A 17,197-nucleotide genomic window follows, 5' to 3' on the forward strand; every position below is an offset into this window, starting at 1 on the left:
GAAGGCCTTTCAGAGCTCTTCATCGTCGCCAGCTGTCGACTCTTTGACCAACGGCCCTCCAAACTGCAGGCCAGAAGCAGTTGAACTAGTCGCAGTCGGTTGAGATGGTCCCAAAGCCCCAAGAACCTCGCCGATAGCGTTCGAAAACGTGGACGTGCTACCCCCTAATCGGCTTTTGATGTCATCGTCAAAGTCCGCAATGCTAGCCCGATGTCGCTTCATCGGACTGCCGACCATGAAACTCTCATCGTCCTTTTGAACGTCCAGGCTGCTGCTCAAACCCATGGACCCCGTATTCGTGCCTGCAGGTGACGTACCAAGCTCAACAGCGCCAGCTTTGGGTGTCGAATTACCCGAAGTGCTACCAGATTTCGAGCTCTTGCGAGGTTCTGTTATGCCGTTGCTATTCAGCGGTTCCGCCGAATGCTGTCGCTTGAGCTGATGATACCTTAGCCCATGCCGGATTTTCAACGGCGAAGGGTCTCTTACCTTCATTTTACGGATGCCCTCTGCAACCTGACCTGTCCGCTCAGCATCTTCTGGACTCAGCATGCTCGGATCTCTCTTTGCATCTGCATCATTGATGTCCTCCATCTTGCCAATGATGCCAGCACCGTCATCGTCGCTCTCGCTTTCCATCTCATCATCGCTTGTTCCTTTACCCTTTCGACTCCGCCGACGTTCCGAGTCGCGGAAGGTTGAAAAGCCGGCAGAACCTTCTTTCTTCAGGGGCCCAAGTTTGGGAAGCTCCGCCGCTATGCTACGTCTCTTGGTGCTGACCGCCGCCTTATCGGTCTTGGGTCCAGAAAGGATACCCATCTTCTGTAACTGGCGTTCTCCCCGATAAAGGAATGTGAAGACAGCATATGGTTTATCGGTAGGGTCAATACCAGTCACCGTCTGTGTTGAGATGGTTTTGGGGTCCAGGGTTTTGGGTTTGGCAAAGCTGGTAGTGTGGTCGACATCAGCTCGGTTCTTGCCTTCACCATTACCAGCGCCTTCTCCGACGTCTGAGCCTTCTGAGTCATCGTGGGCATCGAATTGAGGTGAATATTCTCCGCGTTTGATCTCTCCAGAAGCCAACACTCGGAACAAGGCAACCTTGATCTGCCCAGCTGCTTCTGGTATCGGGTCATCATCGTCTTCTGAGGAACCGCTCTCGCTTACGGAGCCCTCGTCATCGGAAACGTCCTTCAATTCTCCATCTTCGCCATAGCGCATGGTGTTCTTTCTTTTGTCCTTCTTTGAGAGTCCATTGGTGTCATCATCGCTCCCGGTGGTTTCCTTCCGCTTTCGTCGTCTTCTCTCCAGTTTCTGTCTGCGTCTCTCAATTGTTGCTGCGGCGTCCTTTCCATCGAGGTCCAGACCATTCAACCAGCGCTCGAGACCGACTTCACGGAATAAAAACTCGCGTTCTGCTAGACCACCTCCCTCTTTCTCAGGAACACTGACCCATCGGGAATTCACCCACGTCTCCTCTCCCTTTCTGAGTAGTGTTGCAACCTCCTCTTTGGCTCGGCCATCAAAGTAAATGTAGGCGGCAATAGTTTCGTTAGGGGAGGTTGTCAAGGGGACATAAGGCCCAACTGAACTAGTGTATTTTCCTCGTTCACTTGTGTGACCTGGAAGGCCCCCGACAAGTTTGGGTTTGGGATTCGGAACATCTGGTGTTGCCTTAGGGGTGGAGTAAGGTACTTCCTGACCAGGGGTGAGGAGGGTGATAGAGATAGCAAAGGTCGATTGCTCGGGTTTTCCCGTCAGAGAGTCGGCAGGGATTTGTGCAGGTGGCACGGGGATGTAAGCGCTGATTCTTGAGAGACGAGAGGTTCTCTGTACAGAGTATTCTGGCAAAGGCCCTGTGGGAGTGTGTATGCTCACAGCAAGACCTTTGAAGCAGGGCATGGTGGCTGTCAGAAATTTGAAAAGCCCTTAAGGGAAAGTTGATTCTCCGCTCTCTGCTCGCAGAGATGGCGGAGAACAAATCTCCGAGATGATTCGTGAGGCAACAACCCGCGCCGTGTGAATCTTGAATCCAACTTTTCCCGAAATGGAGATTCTACAGTTACCAAAGCGTCAACTCCACCGCCAGATGAGAATTCATGTGCATTTAGCGAGCCGGGGAATAGGAGGGACTGCCTGCTCCGCAAACTCGGCAAGGAACGGTGAGCTATCGGGGGAATGGCGCACGCGATGGAGGGGGACGGTCCTCAAATGAGTGGCGGGGTTATTTTGAACAAAGAGGAACAAGGAGTTTTGGACGGAAGTAATGAAAATGTCCAGATTGACAACGTGGATGAAGAGAGAATTGTCCAACTTAATTTACTCTTGGACCGAGTTCATAGAGGCTCCGTCAACTGCAGTGACTTCTTTGACGAGGCAGAAATGCCAAGATGTCACTAAGCCTTATCCGGATAGACCCAGCCTGATCAAGCTGCGGAGAGACGAGGCTGTATCCGTTGAACCTCTCGCGACAGTCACAACTATACCAGGAGGAGAAAACAGAAGCCGTCCAATAATATGACTGATTCCATAACAGGCTTCAGACACAGCTTTTGCCTGCTCTCTTTCGATAGGCTTGCAATGCTTGTTGAGTGGCCACGTCTTTGGACACTGAAGCAGATCACACTGCGCCTCTGGTATCAATCTAGCACTCCTATTCTTGGTCTCTTTCACGTTTACACAGCTATTTGCACACCCCTAAAGAAACTAGAACATCTATGACAGAGAAATGATACCTCTGGATGTCTGAAGTCTAAATGCCGATATATGTTAACGGCTGTGAAGCAGAGTCATGAACTCGTCTCCACTGGATGTCGCCTTTGAGCATACTTTTCAAACGTGCAAAACCAGGAAACTTACATTTTGGCAAGAAAACTGAAGCATCCGTCCCCGGTGTCCAATGAAACCCATGACCATGCTTGTAATCCGCTTTTGGTTTTCTCAGAGGTGGGTGAGACTCATCGACCGTTACCGTTTGCCCTAGCTCCTACTCTATCTGGCCACAATACTTTTTGGGTCACTCACCTCCCCCCTGGTTCTCAATTAGCTTACCAAGCCAGCCTTGACTGTGCGCACATCTACAAGAAGGGTGTAAGGTGTGGTGCGAACTGTACATCAACAAAGTCGAGAGTGGTGTGAGGATGTCGACCTGCAGCATCGGCCAACCAATCATCGGCCCTGGTTGACTGATCGGAGAAATAATGATGGTCCTGGTGGCCCCAAAGGGCAAGGAATAGCGATGACGTATCGCATGCAAGTGTTTCGTGAATGGCGGATTTGCTAGGAAATTATTGCCCCGCGATCATTTCCTCGTGGCTTCATCTTCCAGCGGTTGCGGTTGAAGGGATCTACAATTCAACAGAATTTTCTCCCGGCCAGCTGGCTGAGTTTCACCAAGTTTCCTTCCTGTTATATTTTTTCTAACTGTTCACCAAATCTCAAAGCCCTACCCTTCCCCTTCAATCTTACAAGCTGTCAAGCATTTCACCATGGGAAACGTGAAAGAAGTCCAGTTTAAATCCTTCACCGACCAGAAGTAAGCTCAAGACCAAAACCTCATCGGTGACGACTGTCTTCTAACTCTTCTGTCCGCAGGCCCGGTACCTCAGGACTTCGCAAGAAGGTCACCGTCTTCCAACAGCCACATTACAGCGAATCCTTCGTCACCTCGATCCTCCTGTCCATTCCTGAAGGCGCAGACGGTGCCTTTCTCGTCATTGGTGGAGATGGTCGATACTGGAATCCCGAAGTGGTCCAGCTGATTGCAAAGATTGGTGCTGCATACGGTGTAAAGAAGCTTCTGATCGGTCAGAATGGTATCCTCAGTACTCCCGCCGCCAGCCATATCATTCGCATCAGAAAGGCCACGGGTGGTATCCTTCTCACCGCCAGTCACAATCCAGGTGGTAAGTCAAGACATGTCGGGTAGTGCCAAAACCACGTCTAACAGTGCCGCAGGTCCCACACAAGACTTCGGCATGAAGTACAACCTCTCCAACGGTGCCCCAGCCCCCGAATCCGTGACAAACAAGATCTTCGAGAAGTCAAAGTCCCTTACCTCATATAAAATAGCAGACATCCCAGAAGTGGATCTGTCGACGATTGGCACCAAGAAATATGGCGATCTCGAAGTTGAGATTATTGACTCTGTAGCGGACTACATGGCCATGCTAAAGGACATTTTCGACTTTGACCTCATCCGATCCTTCTTCAAGTCTCAACCCGACTTCAAAGTTCTCTTCGATGGTCTCTCCGGGGTCACTGGTCCTTATGGGGTGGCCATATTCCAAGGGGAGCTCGGCCTGGGACCTGAAAGCACTCAGAATTGCCAACCCAGCCCCGACTTTAACGGCGGTCATCCAGATCCCAACCTGACGTACGCCCATTCTCTGGTCGAAAGAGTTGACAAGGAGGGCATCCACTTTGGCGCTGCTTCGGATGGGGACGGCGATAGAAACATGATTTATGGCAAGAATGCTTTCGTCTCGCCCGGAGACTCCTTGGCCATTATCGCCCACTATGCTCAGAAGTATATCCCTTATTTCAAGAAGCAGGGTGTTTATGGTCTGGCGAGATCGTTCCCCACATCGGCAGCGCTTGATCTTGTGGCCAAGAAGCAGAATTTGAGCCTCTATGTCGTCCCCACTGGGTGGAAGTTTTTCTGCGCCCTCTTCGATACCAATAAGATGTCAATTTGCGGTGAAGAGTCCTTCGGAACTGGCTCAAACCACATTCGAGAAAAGGACGGCTTGTGGGCCATCACTGCTTGGCTCAACATCATTGCTGGGGTGGGGAAAGATACTGGCAAGTTCCCATCTATTGCAGAGATCCAAAAGCAGTTCTGGCATGAATATGGCCGCGTGTATTTTACTCGGTACGACTACGAGAATGTGAGCAGTGACGGGGCCAACGACATGGTGAAGTATCTCAAAGAAAAGATCGGAAAGTCCGACACGGTCGGTTCAGAGGTCTCAGGCCGCAAGATCCTGGAAGCCGACGATTTCTCATACACAGATCTCGACGGTTCGGTGTCGAAGAACCAAGGTATCTATTTCAAATTCGACGACGGCACAAGAGTCGTTGTTCGATTATCGGGTACGGGCAGCAGCGGTGCCACCATCCGCCTCTACGTCGAGAAACTCGAGGAGGACAAGAGCAAGCTTGGCGAGGACACACAGGACTATCTCAAGGGCTCGGTCGGACTTGCCATTGACCTGCTGCAACTCCAGAAATTCATTGGCAGAACCGAACCGGATGTGAAGACCTAATTCATCTGTTGTTGACATGTGGCAGTGACTCGCGCAAGCGGCCAACTCGGAAGATTTTTGGAAGAAGGGGGTTTATCTTCCACAAGCGGTTGTCATTGCAATTTTGATAGCTTTCAAAGGTCGACAAAATGACCAATCAACACAGATAGACCGCAGTTGTCCATTGACATAGCACTGCTGAATTTTTGAAACCCGACCCTCAGATTCTAATTCGTCAGCGTCAAGACGCGATGACCTTGGCTTCTTGTGGTGTTTTTAGTGCGCCAAAGTTGATATGCTCCCCTCGAGCAGAGTGTGGCGGTCAGTTATGCTTTTTGTGTATCAGTGTTATTGAGCTTCCCATGTGTAAAGAACCCTACAGGCAGCAGCAAGAGAAACCTGGTCAAGCACGGCATCTAGCACAGTAGACGACGAGTCCTGAGACACTCTCCGTGAGAAAGCCTCGCGTGGTATACAAGGGCAAATGTCTCGCATGTTTCTTAGTCGGCAGAGTCTCGCTTTCCCTTCTAATCTCTTTCCCTAACAACTTCTGGAGAGTCTGGCTCTTCGCCACCGTTTGCTGGAAGCTGAGAATTCGTTTGTGGAAAAGAATGGCACGGATTGCTGCATCGAACCAAGACCAGGACGCGCCATCTCGCAGAGGGGTGATACAACGTTGTAACTCCATCTCTTTCCACCGACGATTGTCCAACTTGCAACCACATGGGCGGACGAGACGGAGGTCGGGATCGAGCGGTGGCAATGGCCATTGAAGTGTGAGAGAGCCGGAGAATTGGATGGTTCAAACACACAGCCTTGCCTGAACCTCATAGCCATCTGAGAGTTGTAAAGTGGTCAGTCTTCTTCTGTGTCTGTCAGTCGATCGGAAATGAAGAAGAGTGGCTCACTCACTCACTCACCTCCAAACGACTCGCGGCCACTGGCATGTGCGTTGCGAACAAAGGCATGGCCCATCTCCCGCATCATCACTGCGACACCACTGCGACCATACTCTTGGATTGAACTGTAGGGGCCGCCTGAAGTGTCCCCCCTACCTGCATCTTGGCAGTACGACACCGTCTCCTATACTGCACCACGCCCCCTCCTCATTCCTCCCGGATACAAGAGATCAAACCCGTTCTTCCGAGCCGTTTGTTACACTGCAAGTCCCATCCGACATCGAGCAACGAAACTGCCCTTGGCGCTTTGATTGTTGCGTATAATATGGTCTTGACGAGGCGAATCTGCTTTCTGAGAAGACGATAAAAGAATCTCAACCCATCCTTCAGTTCAACACGGGAATTCCCTCCAGAGACATCAGCACGCCATCTGAAAAAAAAAGTGCGGGAAGCAGAATGGGTTGCATGGACAGGTTGACAAGAACGGCAGATGCCTCGCAAAGATATCTCTCCCAGGACCTTGATTCCTCGTACATGAGCGTGGTTCTCGTCATCTGCTTCCTCATCTCAGGGCTCATTGACAGTGTGGCATTCAACACGTGGAATTGTTTCGTCAACATGCAAACCGGTATGTTGCCTCTTGAAAATTCTCACCTCAAACATACGGTCGATCACCATCTTTGACTTGTAACACTTTAGGAAACACCGTCTTTGCCGCCCTCGGACTAGGTGGCCAGCCACAAGCCAGTCACGAGCAGCAGTATTACAAGTCCCTGACGTCCATTGCAGCATTTTGCTTGGGAGCGCTCTTCTTCAATGGCCTGCATCGCTATCCTGCAGGCGCTGGCCAATCAACATTGTCCCGGAGAAGAGTCAATCTCATCGTGTCATTCTTTACTCAGACCGTGTTCATTGTCATTGCCGCAAGTTTGGTCTCCACGAACGAAGTGTCAAATCAACCATTCGTCGCTGGCACCTTCTCTTCCGGGAACGACGAGATACCTTCGTCCATGATCAATTTCTTGGATCTCTGTCCCATCGCCTTGATCTCCTTCCAGGCAGCCGGGCAAGTCACCCTGTCGAGAATGCTCTCCGTGGTCGAGCTGCCGACAATCGTTCTGAGTGCCTTGTACCACGACGTTTGCGCGGACCTGTACAACATCCGGGATTCCTGGAGGAAGAGCTCCAGTCTGTGGGAGTTTGTGGTGAGCAGCGAGAGAAAGCAGGAGAGACGAGCGGCGTGCATCGTGGCACTTTTCCTCGGCGGAATCATTGGTGGTGAGATGTACAAGTCATCGGCCGGAATGGGCGGAGCACTGTGGCTTGCAGCTGGCTTGAAACTCGGCATCTTCATCGGGTGGTTCTTCTGGAAGGGACAGAAGGGGGACGACGATGACTGTCGCGGCGACCAACTACCGCGGTGAAGACGGTGTCAAGAAATCAGTCGAGCCCGGGGAATATCAGCAAGCACTCCACAGACATCCCCCAACAATGACGGCCCTGCAGTCGGAGAAAAGTCAGGATGAGCATCTGCTGCGCCAGTCAACAAGGACATGAAGACATGGTCACAGCCTCGACCTGCCATTTTCTCTGTGCTCGCATCGGTCTTTGGAAAGAGGCACTCCAAACGGCGTAGTCAGGCGTGGAAGACACAATCTCAAAGAGACGATGGTCACTTTCGGCCCCCTCGAGTCACACGTTCGTGCAAAGTCTGTGCCCCCGTTTCGGAATGCCTCAATAGTGAAGACTGCTCTTCGCACATAGTTAGAGAAAGACTCCCACCTAGATCTAGATTGAATCTGCATCGAAGGCGTCGATAGAAGAGACCGCGCAAGAAGTGAGGTTTCAAGACCATGCTCTCCTATTTTGCCTCCATTATCTTGTTCCCATCATGGCGTCTCGCCACGGTGAATGTGCCTACCATGAAGACAGGGTAAAGCCTTTGACTGAGCATGCGTGCTCACAATCGCTGTAAGCACCGTACCGAGCACTTTTCTAATTCCCAGCGCCCGCATTGCCTGCTCGTTAGTGTCTGCGCGCTGCTAGCTGACATTCATTTGATCAGTGACGCAAGATGAAGAGATATCTATGAAAGATTGAGTCCCCAAACGCCGGAACTGGTTCTGGAGTGACCATTCACTCTCAATACTAAAGGAAAGAAATGGTGGAGGAAACGGGGGAAGGAAAAATGGATAGATAGTATGGGCGATATTTTGCGTGACTGGAAGGTCGGAACTTTTTTTTTTTTTTTTTGCAAGGAATCTCATGACGGAGCGTGGAGCTACCATTGTCACTTTTTTTCCCTTCTCTCTCTTGGGATTCAGACGTGCGAGGGACTCTTAAACAGCCGCCCGCCCTTCCACACGTGCGTGATGTTCTTTGGCTCTTTGAACACGTCCATGTTCTCCAGAGGATTCACGTTCAAGGCAATCAGGTCGGCGTCGTACCCGACTTCAATCCTGCCGCTCTTAGGCGCCATGCCTAGGGATCCGAGCACTTCGGGCCCCATGGCCGTTGCGGCTTCAATGGCCGCCAAGGGCTCCATGCCGCCGTCGCTGACCGCGTAGGAGAGTTCGCCGCCGCTTCGGCCGTGCGCCAGTGGGTGCGTTGCGGGCGTGCTGATGCCCAGGTCGGTGCCCAAGGCGATCTTGACGCCGGACTGCACAGCAAGACGGTACGCGGTACGGTGGTACTTCGCCGTCTCCAGCATCTTCCGGTACGATTCCGGCGACATGAGCTCCGGATGGTCGACGCCGACTTTGACGATCGTCCGCGTCGGCACGTACACGGTCCCTTGCTCCTTCATGAGCTCGATGCACTCCTCGTCCATGTACGTCCCGTGCTCGATGCTGTGGACGCCCGCGTGCAATGCGGCCATAATTCCGTCCTTGCCGTGGCAGTGCGCGCCCACGACGCGCCCTGCACGCCGGGCCTCTTCCACAATAACTTTCAACTCGTCGAGTGAGAACTGTTGGCGCATAGGGTCGTCGGCAATGCTCAGCACGCCTCCACTAGCGAAAACCTTGATGCATTTGGCGCCTCGTCGAACCAGCAGCCGAACGGCGCGCCGACATTCGTCGATGCCGTCGGCGATGATCATCGGTCCTGTACCTGGGGACAATCCGTTCGCTTGAGTATCCCTCACTCCAAAAAGAGAGCCGACGAATCCCCAGGGTAGGTCAAAAACGTCTCCGTGTCCTGCGGTCTGGGATATCGCGGCGCCTGAAGAGTATATATTTGGGCCAACGAGGGTGCCTTCTTCGATCGCCTTGGAGACTTCAAGCCCATAGCCAGCAAGTTCGCGCACGGAGGTGAACCCGCTCATTAAAATGTCGTGTACATTCCGGGCAATTCTGGCGCCAGCAAGAGCCGTGGACTGGGTGGCAATCTCGGAGAAGTTGAATGTCTTGCTGCCCAGGAGGTGGATGTGACAATCCCACAGACCGGGCATTAGGACCGGGACGAACGTGGTCGGAAGGTTTTTGAAGGGTGGTGGCACCGATGCTGTGGGTTGGATCGAGGTTATCGTCCCGTCTTGTACAATCACAGACATATTGTGCTGGGGCCTGCCACGTCCGGGGATCAGGAATGAGGTGCTGATTAGGTGCGTGGACCCAGACGAGAGGTCGGAGACGTTGGCTGAAAGTGACGATGGGATAGAAGCATGGCTTGCTGTGGGATGAGATGGGGCTTCTGGGCGTTCTTCGCTTGCCCAAATTAAAGTGCGGTTGATTTCATGGCCACTACCTTGTGATAGATGAGAGGTTGAACCTCCCGAAGGTATGGGCTTGCGACGGGTCATGATGCGAGAAGCTCAAGGGAGAACGCCCGTTGCCCGAGTTTGGGATTGAAAATGATGGTAAATATTTGCCTTTATCATGCAGTAATAGTCAAGCAAAAATAATTGCCTTGCTCCAGGTAAAAACTTTTCTCTGTACAAGTGCCGGTGTGTTTGATCGCACCTGTGATGGCCCAGTGCGACGGTAACGAACCTGACGTATTGGAATGTTGCCGACACGACAATAGCAGATGTGCAAACGTGAAGGATGCGCTGCCTCAAGTTCATGAGATGATGGAGGATCAGATTAGCCTCTCCAATGCACGCTAAGTGTTGATAAATCCAAGAGAGCTTCGTTCGAGGTACCGTTGGTGTCGTTGTCGAAGGATGAGATCAAGCTCGAATTAGGACTAGCTTAAATATTGCGCACGTCCACTTACCACTCTGTCATCGGCTGAGACGCTGGATCATTATTCCGTTCCGTCGTGCATCAACACGAAGAATAACTCTATCCGTCTTTTAACGTGTTTAGCCCTTCATCTTCGAGAAGGCGCTGAGGCTCTTCTTGATACCTCTCTTCTTCTACAACTGTAGTTTTCAGAATTTGGTCGACCTCCTCTTGCCATAGGGTCGATATCTGCTTTAAGTCGGCTACCAATTTTTTGCCAGCGGAGAATTTTGGAAGAAGGTGATCCTCAAATATGAAGGCCAAGGCATTAAGAGATCTTATGCAGGCCCAAAACAGCTTCCTCATCCATGATCCCTAAGAAAAGCCGTCACGCCTCGTTAAATTTGTCGTAACGTTCGTCGATGACATCATCAGCACTGCAGTTCGGATGCCAGCGTGGCCAGTACGGTACTGACAGCATTTCCGCTGGGAGAGCGCAGATCCACTCGAGATCGATCAAGCAAGTGATATTCCAGTTGTCGTCCACGAAGATATTGCTTGATGGAAGTCGGTTAGTTGGAGGAAGAATGGACCACTTCGTCGACTACCACTTATAAAATGATGCGACACAGCTCGAAGTAGTCTCCTGATAGCCATCCGTTCGCGGGCGTCGTCCTCATCCCGAACCGCATGAGAATCATGAAATAAGTGGTTGTCCTGCAGCGTAAGCATATCCGAAACAAAATTGTCCGTATTGTGATATACCCGGAAAGGCTGGATCGTTCGCGGAGTACCGCTGTGCTCGAATATCATCGTAATACTGGATTTCAGCTAGCTTGTGGGGCATGGGACAACGGAAAACAAGTCTTGTCAGGCTCCCAGCAACTGTGATGTCGATAAAGACACAAATATTGAAACTGCCTTGGGACCAGGAGTCAGATGGAGAACCGTGCAGCCATCATCTTTCGCAGGTGAAGATGGCTTCTGACCAAGTCTGCGATCGACTCTCTCCGGGACCAAAGCAGATGCCGGAAGCTCTCAGCCGCACATTGATGTCGGATGAGAAGCACCAGATTACTTTCATCCTCTGCGGCCGATTTCACCGACAGCAAGCGACCATGATACAGCAGGCTCGGCGGCACTTTATTGGCGAAATGAGGCGCGTGAACGTAATTTGTTGAGCTTTCCTCCATGGAAGATATTTAATTCATTCCGGTCAAGCTAAGCCGCACTCGGGTTTGCACAGCCACAAGCTCAGGATGGCTTCATCATAACTCTGGTCAAGTGTCGTGATGCTCAGGTCTGAAAGCCTAAATGGATTTTGGAGAGGTCAAGATTCGCCGCTGAGTATAATGGTATTCAATGCTTACCGACATATATGCACGATCTACTATGTACGCTTCACATGTTTGACTTTACCACCTTGGTGAACCCGAGGTTTAGATCTTCTAGATACATTTGCCACATGTCGTGGACATCGCACTCCTGCCAGTTGTTAATGATGCGGAAACATTGATGGACAAAAGTTGCAATTGTGCCTGATGGAAAATACGAAAGTTGGTCAAGGTGAGAGCTTCCATACGAACCAAGGTTAGCGTCTATTTCTATTTCTAACCAGGTACAGCACTTCTCAGCGTCAACGGTCGGCCTGGTTTTACAACGGTGCAACTTGAACAACCCATTCACCTATTCAGCAGTTCGAGCAGCAGGTCCGGGATGTCTGTATCTCCGTGCCCGCTTCTCACTGCGAAGCCGAAGGTGAAAGTCGTTTCTCAACCTTCCAATATCGCCGTGTCCAACTCTGTTGCACGATGGACGTGCCAGAGACCACTCCGTCCATTGAGCCCTATATAAGGGTTCTGGCCTGCTCTGAGATATAGAATGACCCAAGCATGAAAACTTGCCTTGGTAGAAGTTGAAATCATGCGTTCCTTACTTGATATGTCTGTTTGTGGTCTGTTGTTTTGTTTTGCTGCACTCCCAGCCACATCCCTTTCATTGTCTTCTGAGGATACATTCTACACTGCTCCTACCAACTATGAATCCGCCGCACCAGGAACAATCTTGCGGATGCGCGAGGCAACAGGAAATCTAACATCGATCTACAATCTCAGTTCATCAGCGTACAATATCCTCTTTCGCACCACCGATGCACAATATCAGCCATCGTGGGCAGTGACAACTTTATTCGTACCTTCAAATTTCACCAACAACTCCGAAGGTGACGCCCTCCTATCTTACCAAATTCCTTACAACACCGCGGACGTGAACCACAGTCCCAGCTATGTGCTTGGATCCGAGCTGGCAACAGGCCTAGTCCTTTCGGACATCAACTCTGCACTCAGCCATGGCTGGTTCGTCAGTGTACCCGATTTTGAAGGTCCCTTGGCATCGTTTGGGTCAGGAGTCGCGGAAGGACACGCCACGCTTGATTCAGTTCGAGCTGTGCTGTCTTCAGGATTTGGTCTTTCTCCCAATGCACGATATGCCATGTGGGGATACTCAGGAGGATCGATCGCGAGCGAATGGGCAGCAGAACTTCAAGTCCAATATGCCCCGGAACTCAACTTCAGCGGCGTTGCACTGGGTGGCCTGGTCCCGAACGGCACGAGCATTCTACACACCATTGACGGGACGCCGGCGGCAGGATTGATCCCTTCGTTTCTCCTCGGCGTGGTGAAACAGTATCCTGCAGCGTTCCAGGCCTTGACCAGCAACCTGAGACTCTCTGGCCCTCACAATGCAACAGGGTTCTTGGCCGTTCAAAACATGTCGTATCTGGAGGCGGCAGTCGCCTTCATGAACCAGAGCATCCTCGCCGACTATTTTGTCAATGGCACGGCTTTCCTCCAGCAGCCGGTCGTCCAGAGGGTATTCAACGTCGACGGACTGATGGGCTATCATGGTGTCCCGCAAATGCCAATGTTTATCTACAAGGCAATTCAGGACGAATACAGCCTGATCAGTGATACCGACACTCTTGTCAATAGATACTGCGGCGCAGGGGCCAATATCTTATACCAGAGAAATAGGGCAGGTAATCACCTCGACGAAGAGACAAATGGAGATGGACGGGCTTTCGACTGGTTGGAAGCAGTATTGAACGGGACGCTCACGATGCAGCCAGGATGCACGGTTCAGAATGTGACGGTCAATATCACCTCACATGCTCCGTTTGCGCTGCCACCCTGATCGCACAAAGTATGTCATTTAGAACAGTAGTCGATCTACAAGTACATTAAAATGATAATCTAGTCCAACGTTTTCTGGTCGAGTATTCCACGACTTCACTTGCATTGTTAGAAATGGCGCAGATAGATGGCTAAGTGAGTCTCGAGCTACAGTGCCACCACTTCGACAGAAAGGAAAGGCATGGTCGGCATTGGTGAGCGGCATGGGATGCTGGCGTTGTGGACGAAGGACAGCGGAATTTTGTTTAACCCCCCGCTGGTTGACTCCCAGACGGAACCCGCCCCTGGCTGCCTGGTCAATCGGTCGCGAGACATTGTCTTTCCACTCCCGCCCTCGGTGCGGAAGGATTTTGGGCTATCCGTACCAGACCATACGGGTAGGGCGTCGACCAAAGGAGTGCCGTAACTGACGGAAAATGATGGAGTGGTGGGACCTCCAAATGGAATCGATATATCACCAACACACCCGAACAATAGTCACAGCGTTTTCCGCGGTGTTTTGTGGAGTATGGCACTTCGAAGGCTTTGTTGTGTGGACTTCCCCAATTGAGTGGCAACTATTGCTTGCAAAAATGATCCTTTATCCGGCCTCTATTGTTGTAGTGGTGGTCGGGACCGTCGATCCTGAACGGGCGCATCCGAACCCGGACCTGAAGAAACATTGCCGCAAGCCCTATGAAGCTAAATGTTGACACTCGGGCTGTCCAGGGGCCAGTAAGGTGAGACGTCACCAGACGCGATCTACCTGAATCCCTTCCGTCTCCAGACACTTTCGCATGCCGAATGCTGTCAGCGGGGGAAAGGCAAACTCGAAAATTCTGTTGAGAAGCCAATGCAGGACCCTTTCGCGAGAGGACAGGGGGGACTGAGGGCCTCTTCAGGTCTCGACTCGGGCATTTAACAAGGTGTGGCAAAATCAGGACAGCACTCCAAGTCAGTAGCAGACCATTGGAGCTGAGACTGACTTCAACTCTGTTCAGGGCCATGATGATCGACGAGTATGCCGGTAAATCTCTCTTTGTTCAGACGATGCTGAGCACCTTTCTGGACATCTCGATCCATCCCCGGCAGATAGACTGGAGGGGGCGACGAAGATGATCATCATGCTGGATCACGCAACAGTGAATATCCTCAAGTTGGTTTATAGAGCAAACCGCCTAAAGTTGCACGGTAACGGAATAGTCCTCGATCATGGGAAAGTACCGCGATCAGATTCGGAAGGCAAACATTTCGATAGACGCAATCGGGAGTCGCCGGGCATTGGATGCGGTCTTGGCAATTGCGGTAACGTGACATGTGAGGAAAACGGTGGAGCATTAAGACAATGAGGGAAATATACGGTGGAGCATGGAGGCTGCGATTTGCCGCTCGGTCTTTGCCACCTCGCATCGCACTCTTCATCGCGCCTCTATCGAGTTGTCATCTCCGAATCACGTAAATCTGATCAAGCAGAAATTTCCCACAAGACAAGTTGGGTGCCAGTGGCACCAGAGTCCAACCCATCGCCACATCCGAATGGGGTCTAGCAACCTCGTGATCACCTATTTTGCACGCAACCAACAGACGCATCCTTCTTCGTGGACAAGTCAGAGTATGTCACTCAGGCTTGTCACTGTTGTGTTCCTAGCGTCCTTGCCACCCTCAACGTTGACTCGTCAGGCAACGTGGCTCGAAATCTGTCAAACCAGTCAGCTCGAAACTCACCCGCAGCGAACCAAAGGGGGGCACTGCTGCCTCACCAGAAAAGGGCGCTTGCCGACGTCCCTATGTATTCCTCCTACGTAATCTTGTGTCACCAGGCACTAAGAGTTGTTTGACACGCTCGATGCGAAGCTCGTATCACCACCAGTCAGCGTTCGCTCCAAATGGCATCCTGGTCAATCAATGCCTCAAGTGCAAAAGCTAGGACCCCTCGCCTGTGGGCTGGTCGAAGTTTGACTGCCCAACACCCATGCAAACAAGCCCTTTAGAAAAGACGGTTATCAATGGCGATCCTGAGACACGCGAAACGACCCTCTCGCTCAAGCGTTCCACACCCTACGCACTCGAACAATTTCGGTAAGGCTCAAAGTGGGGACAACTGGTTTATCCTCTACTGGCGCTATTGGTTATTGTCTTCTACAAAGTACTCCTGATCTGCCATGTTCATTCATTCTTTGGAAGAGGTCACATGGACCCGTTGAGAGCGGAGCTCCACCCACCATTCACAGTCACCCATCTGTAAATTGTGTTGCGGATCATAATCCCCTTTGCCATTTTCGAATGGTGTAGGGAGACAATTGGACCTGCCTTACCACTAGCACATCGTGGCGAATCAAAAGGTGTCAGATAACAATAAGTTACAAGCCACAGAGAAGTCGGCTGCCGACAATTCCGCCGAGGCTGGCACTGCAGCGTGACCCAAGGCGCAGAGGCAAATTGGGTTCTGGTGCGAAGGGGGCCACTACACTACTGGGAGCCTGGACTCTGCTAGAGCCCTCTGTGTGTGTTTGGGCGTCCCGTGCTCTCGATCTCGACAGTCTCACCACGCTGCAACTCTCTTTCAATTTGCGAGAGTTGGTGGCTGAAAACAGACTCCCGCCATTGTTTAGCAGGTAGGGGCCCCCCTATCTGTGGAATGAGTGTGCAGCAAAACGCCCTCAAGGGTGAATACCTACATAGAAACAAGTGGGCTCGAAAGTTATGTGGTCAACGCAGACTACGTAGCGCTGACCAGAATGCAGCCCTCGCCAGAGATAGTAATCTCCATCGTGAAGGGAGCCTTGTGTCCGGAGTAGGCGACAGAGTGTCCGCCGCCCGGATGAGTTGCAAATCTCAGAACGCTCATGGGGGCAATTGGGCAGGAATGAGGGAAGAGCACTGCATGATGCTTCTGCCGCTCTTCCAGCACACCCCCTTCGCGCTGGGGTGGACTCTGGTAGGCCGTGGGTGATTGGACGTTCAAAGTGATTGGGAGCAAGGGATGCAGTTGAGCAAGTTCGGACCGTCAGGGTGCGGTTAGTGCTGGGGAGGCAGGGCCAGTGTCCATGTCCAGCATTGCAACCTGCGTACTTTACAGACCGACCAGGCCGCAGTTCCTTTTTGCCCTGCCATTTTCAGAGTCTGGGCTACTGAGCCCATCTGGCATCCAGGGACCCCTTCCTTGGTTGAAACACGAGCGAATGGCGATGGATGTCTGCCCAGGCCAGCACTAGCCCCCTTCCAACTCTTCCAGGCGCGAGGCGCAAAAAAGCAACACACGATCCAAGCGTCTCTCACCGACCAGGCCACTCCCCGACCTGCCGATGGACGATCAAATTTTTTCATGGTTGCTCGTCTCATGTCCGATGCCGTCTGTGCTGGCGCCGGGAGCACCCAATCGCTATCCACCAAAGGCCCCCTCCAATGGTGTCAACCATTCCACACTTTACAGAGACGGTTTGACCAGGCTTGCCTCGATGAAGCAGAACACGGCAGGCTGGATGGGAGTCTGCGTCTACCTGGTCGTGGCGTCACACCTGAAATCTCTCACAGAAAGCCATTGGTGTTAATTTTACAGCCAACACCCGGAAGAAGGCGGGCGGCGAATTTGGGTATGGCAACCCGAACACAGTGCCCTCGTACTTTGCCAGTCAACAGCCCAAAACAAGTGTGCTTCCGGGCATGGCCATGTCGAATTTCGCCTTCCTCCGTGGTGTGGGAACCCAACCCTGCAA

At 51.9% G+C, this 17,197-nt stretch overlaps 5 protein-coding genes across 5 annotated transcripts; 3 read left to right on the forward strand and 2 right to left on the reverse strand.

The window, feature by feature from the left end:
- Window positions 1-9: 9 nt before the first annotated feature.
- Window positions 10-1,902, reverse strand: Z517_03180 (uncharacterized protein; the record flags this gene model as incomplete). Its single annotated transcript, XM_013432288.1, has 2 exons — window positions 10-438; window positions 490-1,902. The coding sequence occupies 2 exons, from the start codon at window positions 1,900-1,902 to the stop codon at window positions 10-12; spliced, it is 1,842 nt and encodes a 613-aa protein (XP_013287742.1).
- Window positions 1,903-3,488: 1,586 nt separating this feature from the next.
- On the forward strand, window positions 3,489-5,267 carry Z517_03181 (phosphoglucomutase; the record flags this gene model as incomplete). The annotated part of the gene is made up of 3 exons (XM_013432289.1): window positions 3,489-3,535; window positions 3,595-3,905; window positions 3,958-5,267. The coding sequence occupies 3 exons, from the start codon at window positions 3,489-3,491 to the stop codon at window positions 5,265-5,267; spliced, it is 1,668 nt and encodes a 555-aa protein (XP_013287743.1).
- Window positions 5,268-6,601: 1,334 nt separating this feature from the next.
- Z517_03182 (uncharacterized protein) lies at window positions 6,602-7,569 on the forward strand (the record flags this gene model as incomplete). The annotated part of the gene is made up of 2 exons (XM_013432290.1): window positions 6,602-6,773; window positions 6,845-7,569. The coding sequence occupies 2 exons, from the start codon at window positions 6,602-6,604 to the stop codon at window positions 7,567-7,569; spliced, it is 897 nt and encodes a 298-aa protein (XP_013287744.1).
- Window positions 7,570-8,465: 896 nt separating this feature from the next.
- Z517_03183 (uncharacterized protein) lies at window positions 8,466-9,947 on the reverse strand (the record flags this gene model as incomplete). The annotated part of the gene is made up of 1 exon (XM_013432291.1): window positions 8,466-9,947. One exon carries the CDS (start codon window positions 9,945-9,947, stop codon window positions 8,466-8,468), a length of 1,482 nt encoding a protein of 493 aa, XP_013287745.1.
- A 2,305-nt stretch (window positions 9,948-12,252) lies between these two features.
- Z517_03184 (uncharacterized protein) lies at window positions 12,253-13,503 on the forward strand (the record flags this gene model as incomplete). The annotated part of the gene is made up of 1 exon (XM_013432292.1): window positions 12,253-13,503. One exon carries the CDS (start codon window positions 12,253-12,255, stop codon window positions 13,501-13,503), a length of 1,251 nt encoding a protein of 416 aa, XP_013287746.1.
- Between the last annotated feature and the right edge of the window lie 3,694 nt (window positions 13,504-17,197).

This window comes from Fonsecaea pedrosoi (assembly GCF_000835455.1).
Source record: "Fonsecaea pedrosoi CBS 271.37 unplaced genomic scaffold supercont1.2, whole genome shotgun sequence".
Classification (NCBI taxonomy): Eukaryota; Fungi; Ascomycota; class Eurotiomycetes; order Chaetothyriales; family Herpotrichiellaceae; genus Fonsecaea; species Fonsecaea pedrosoi.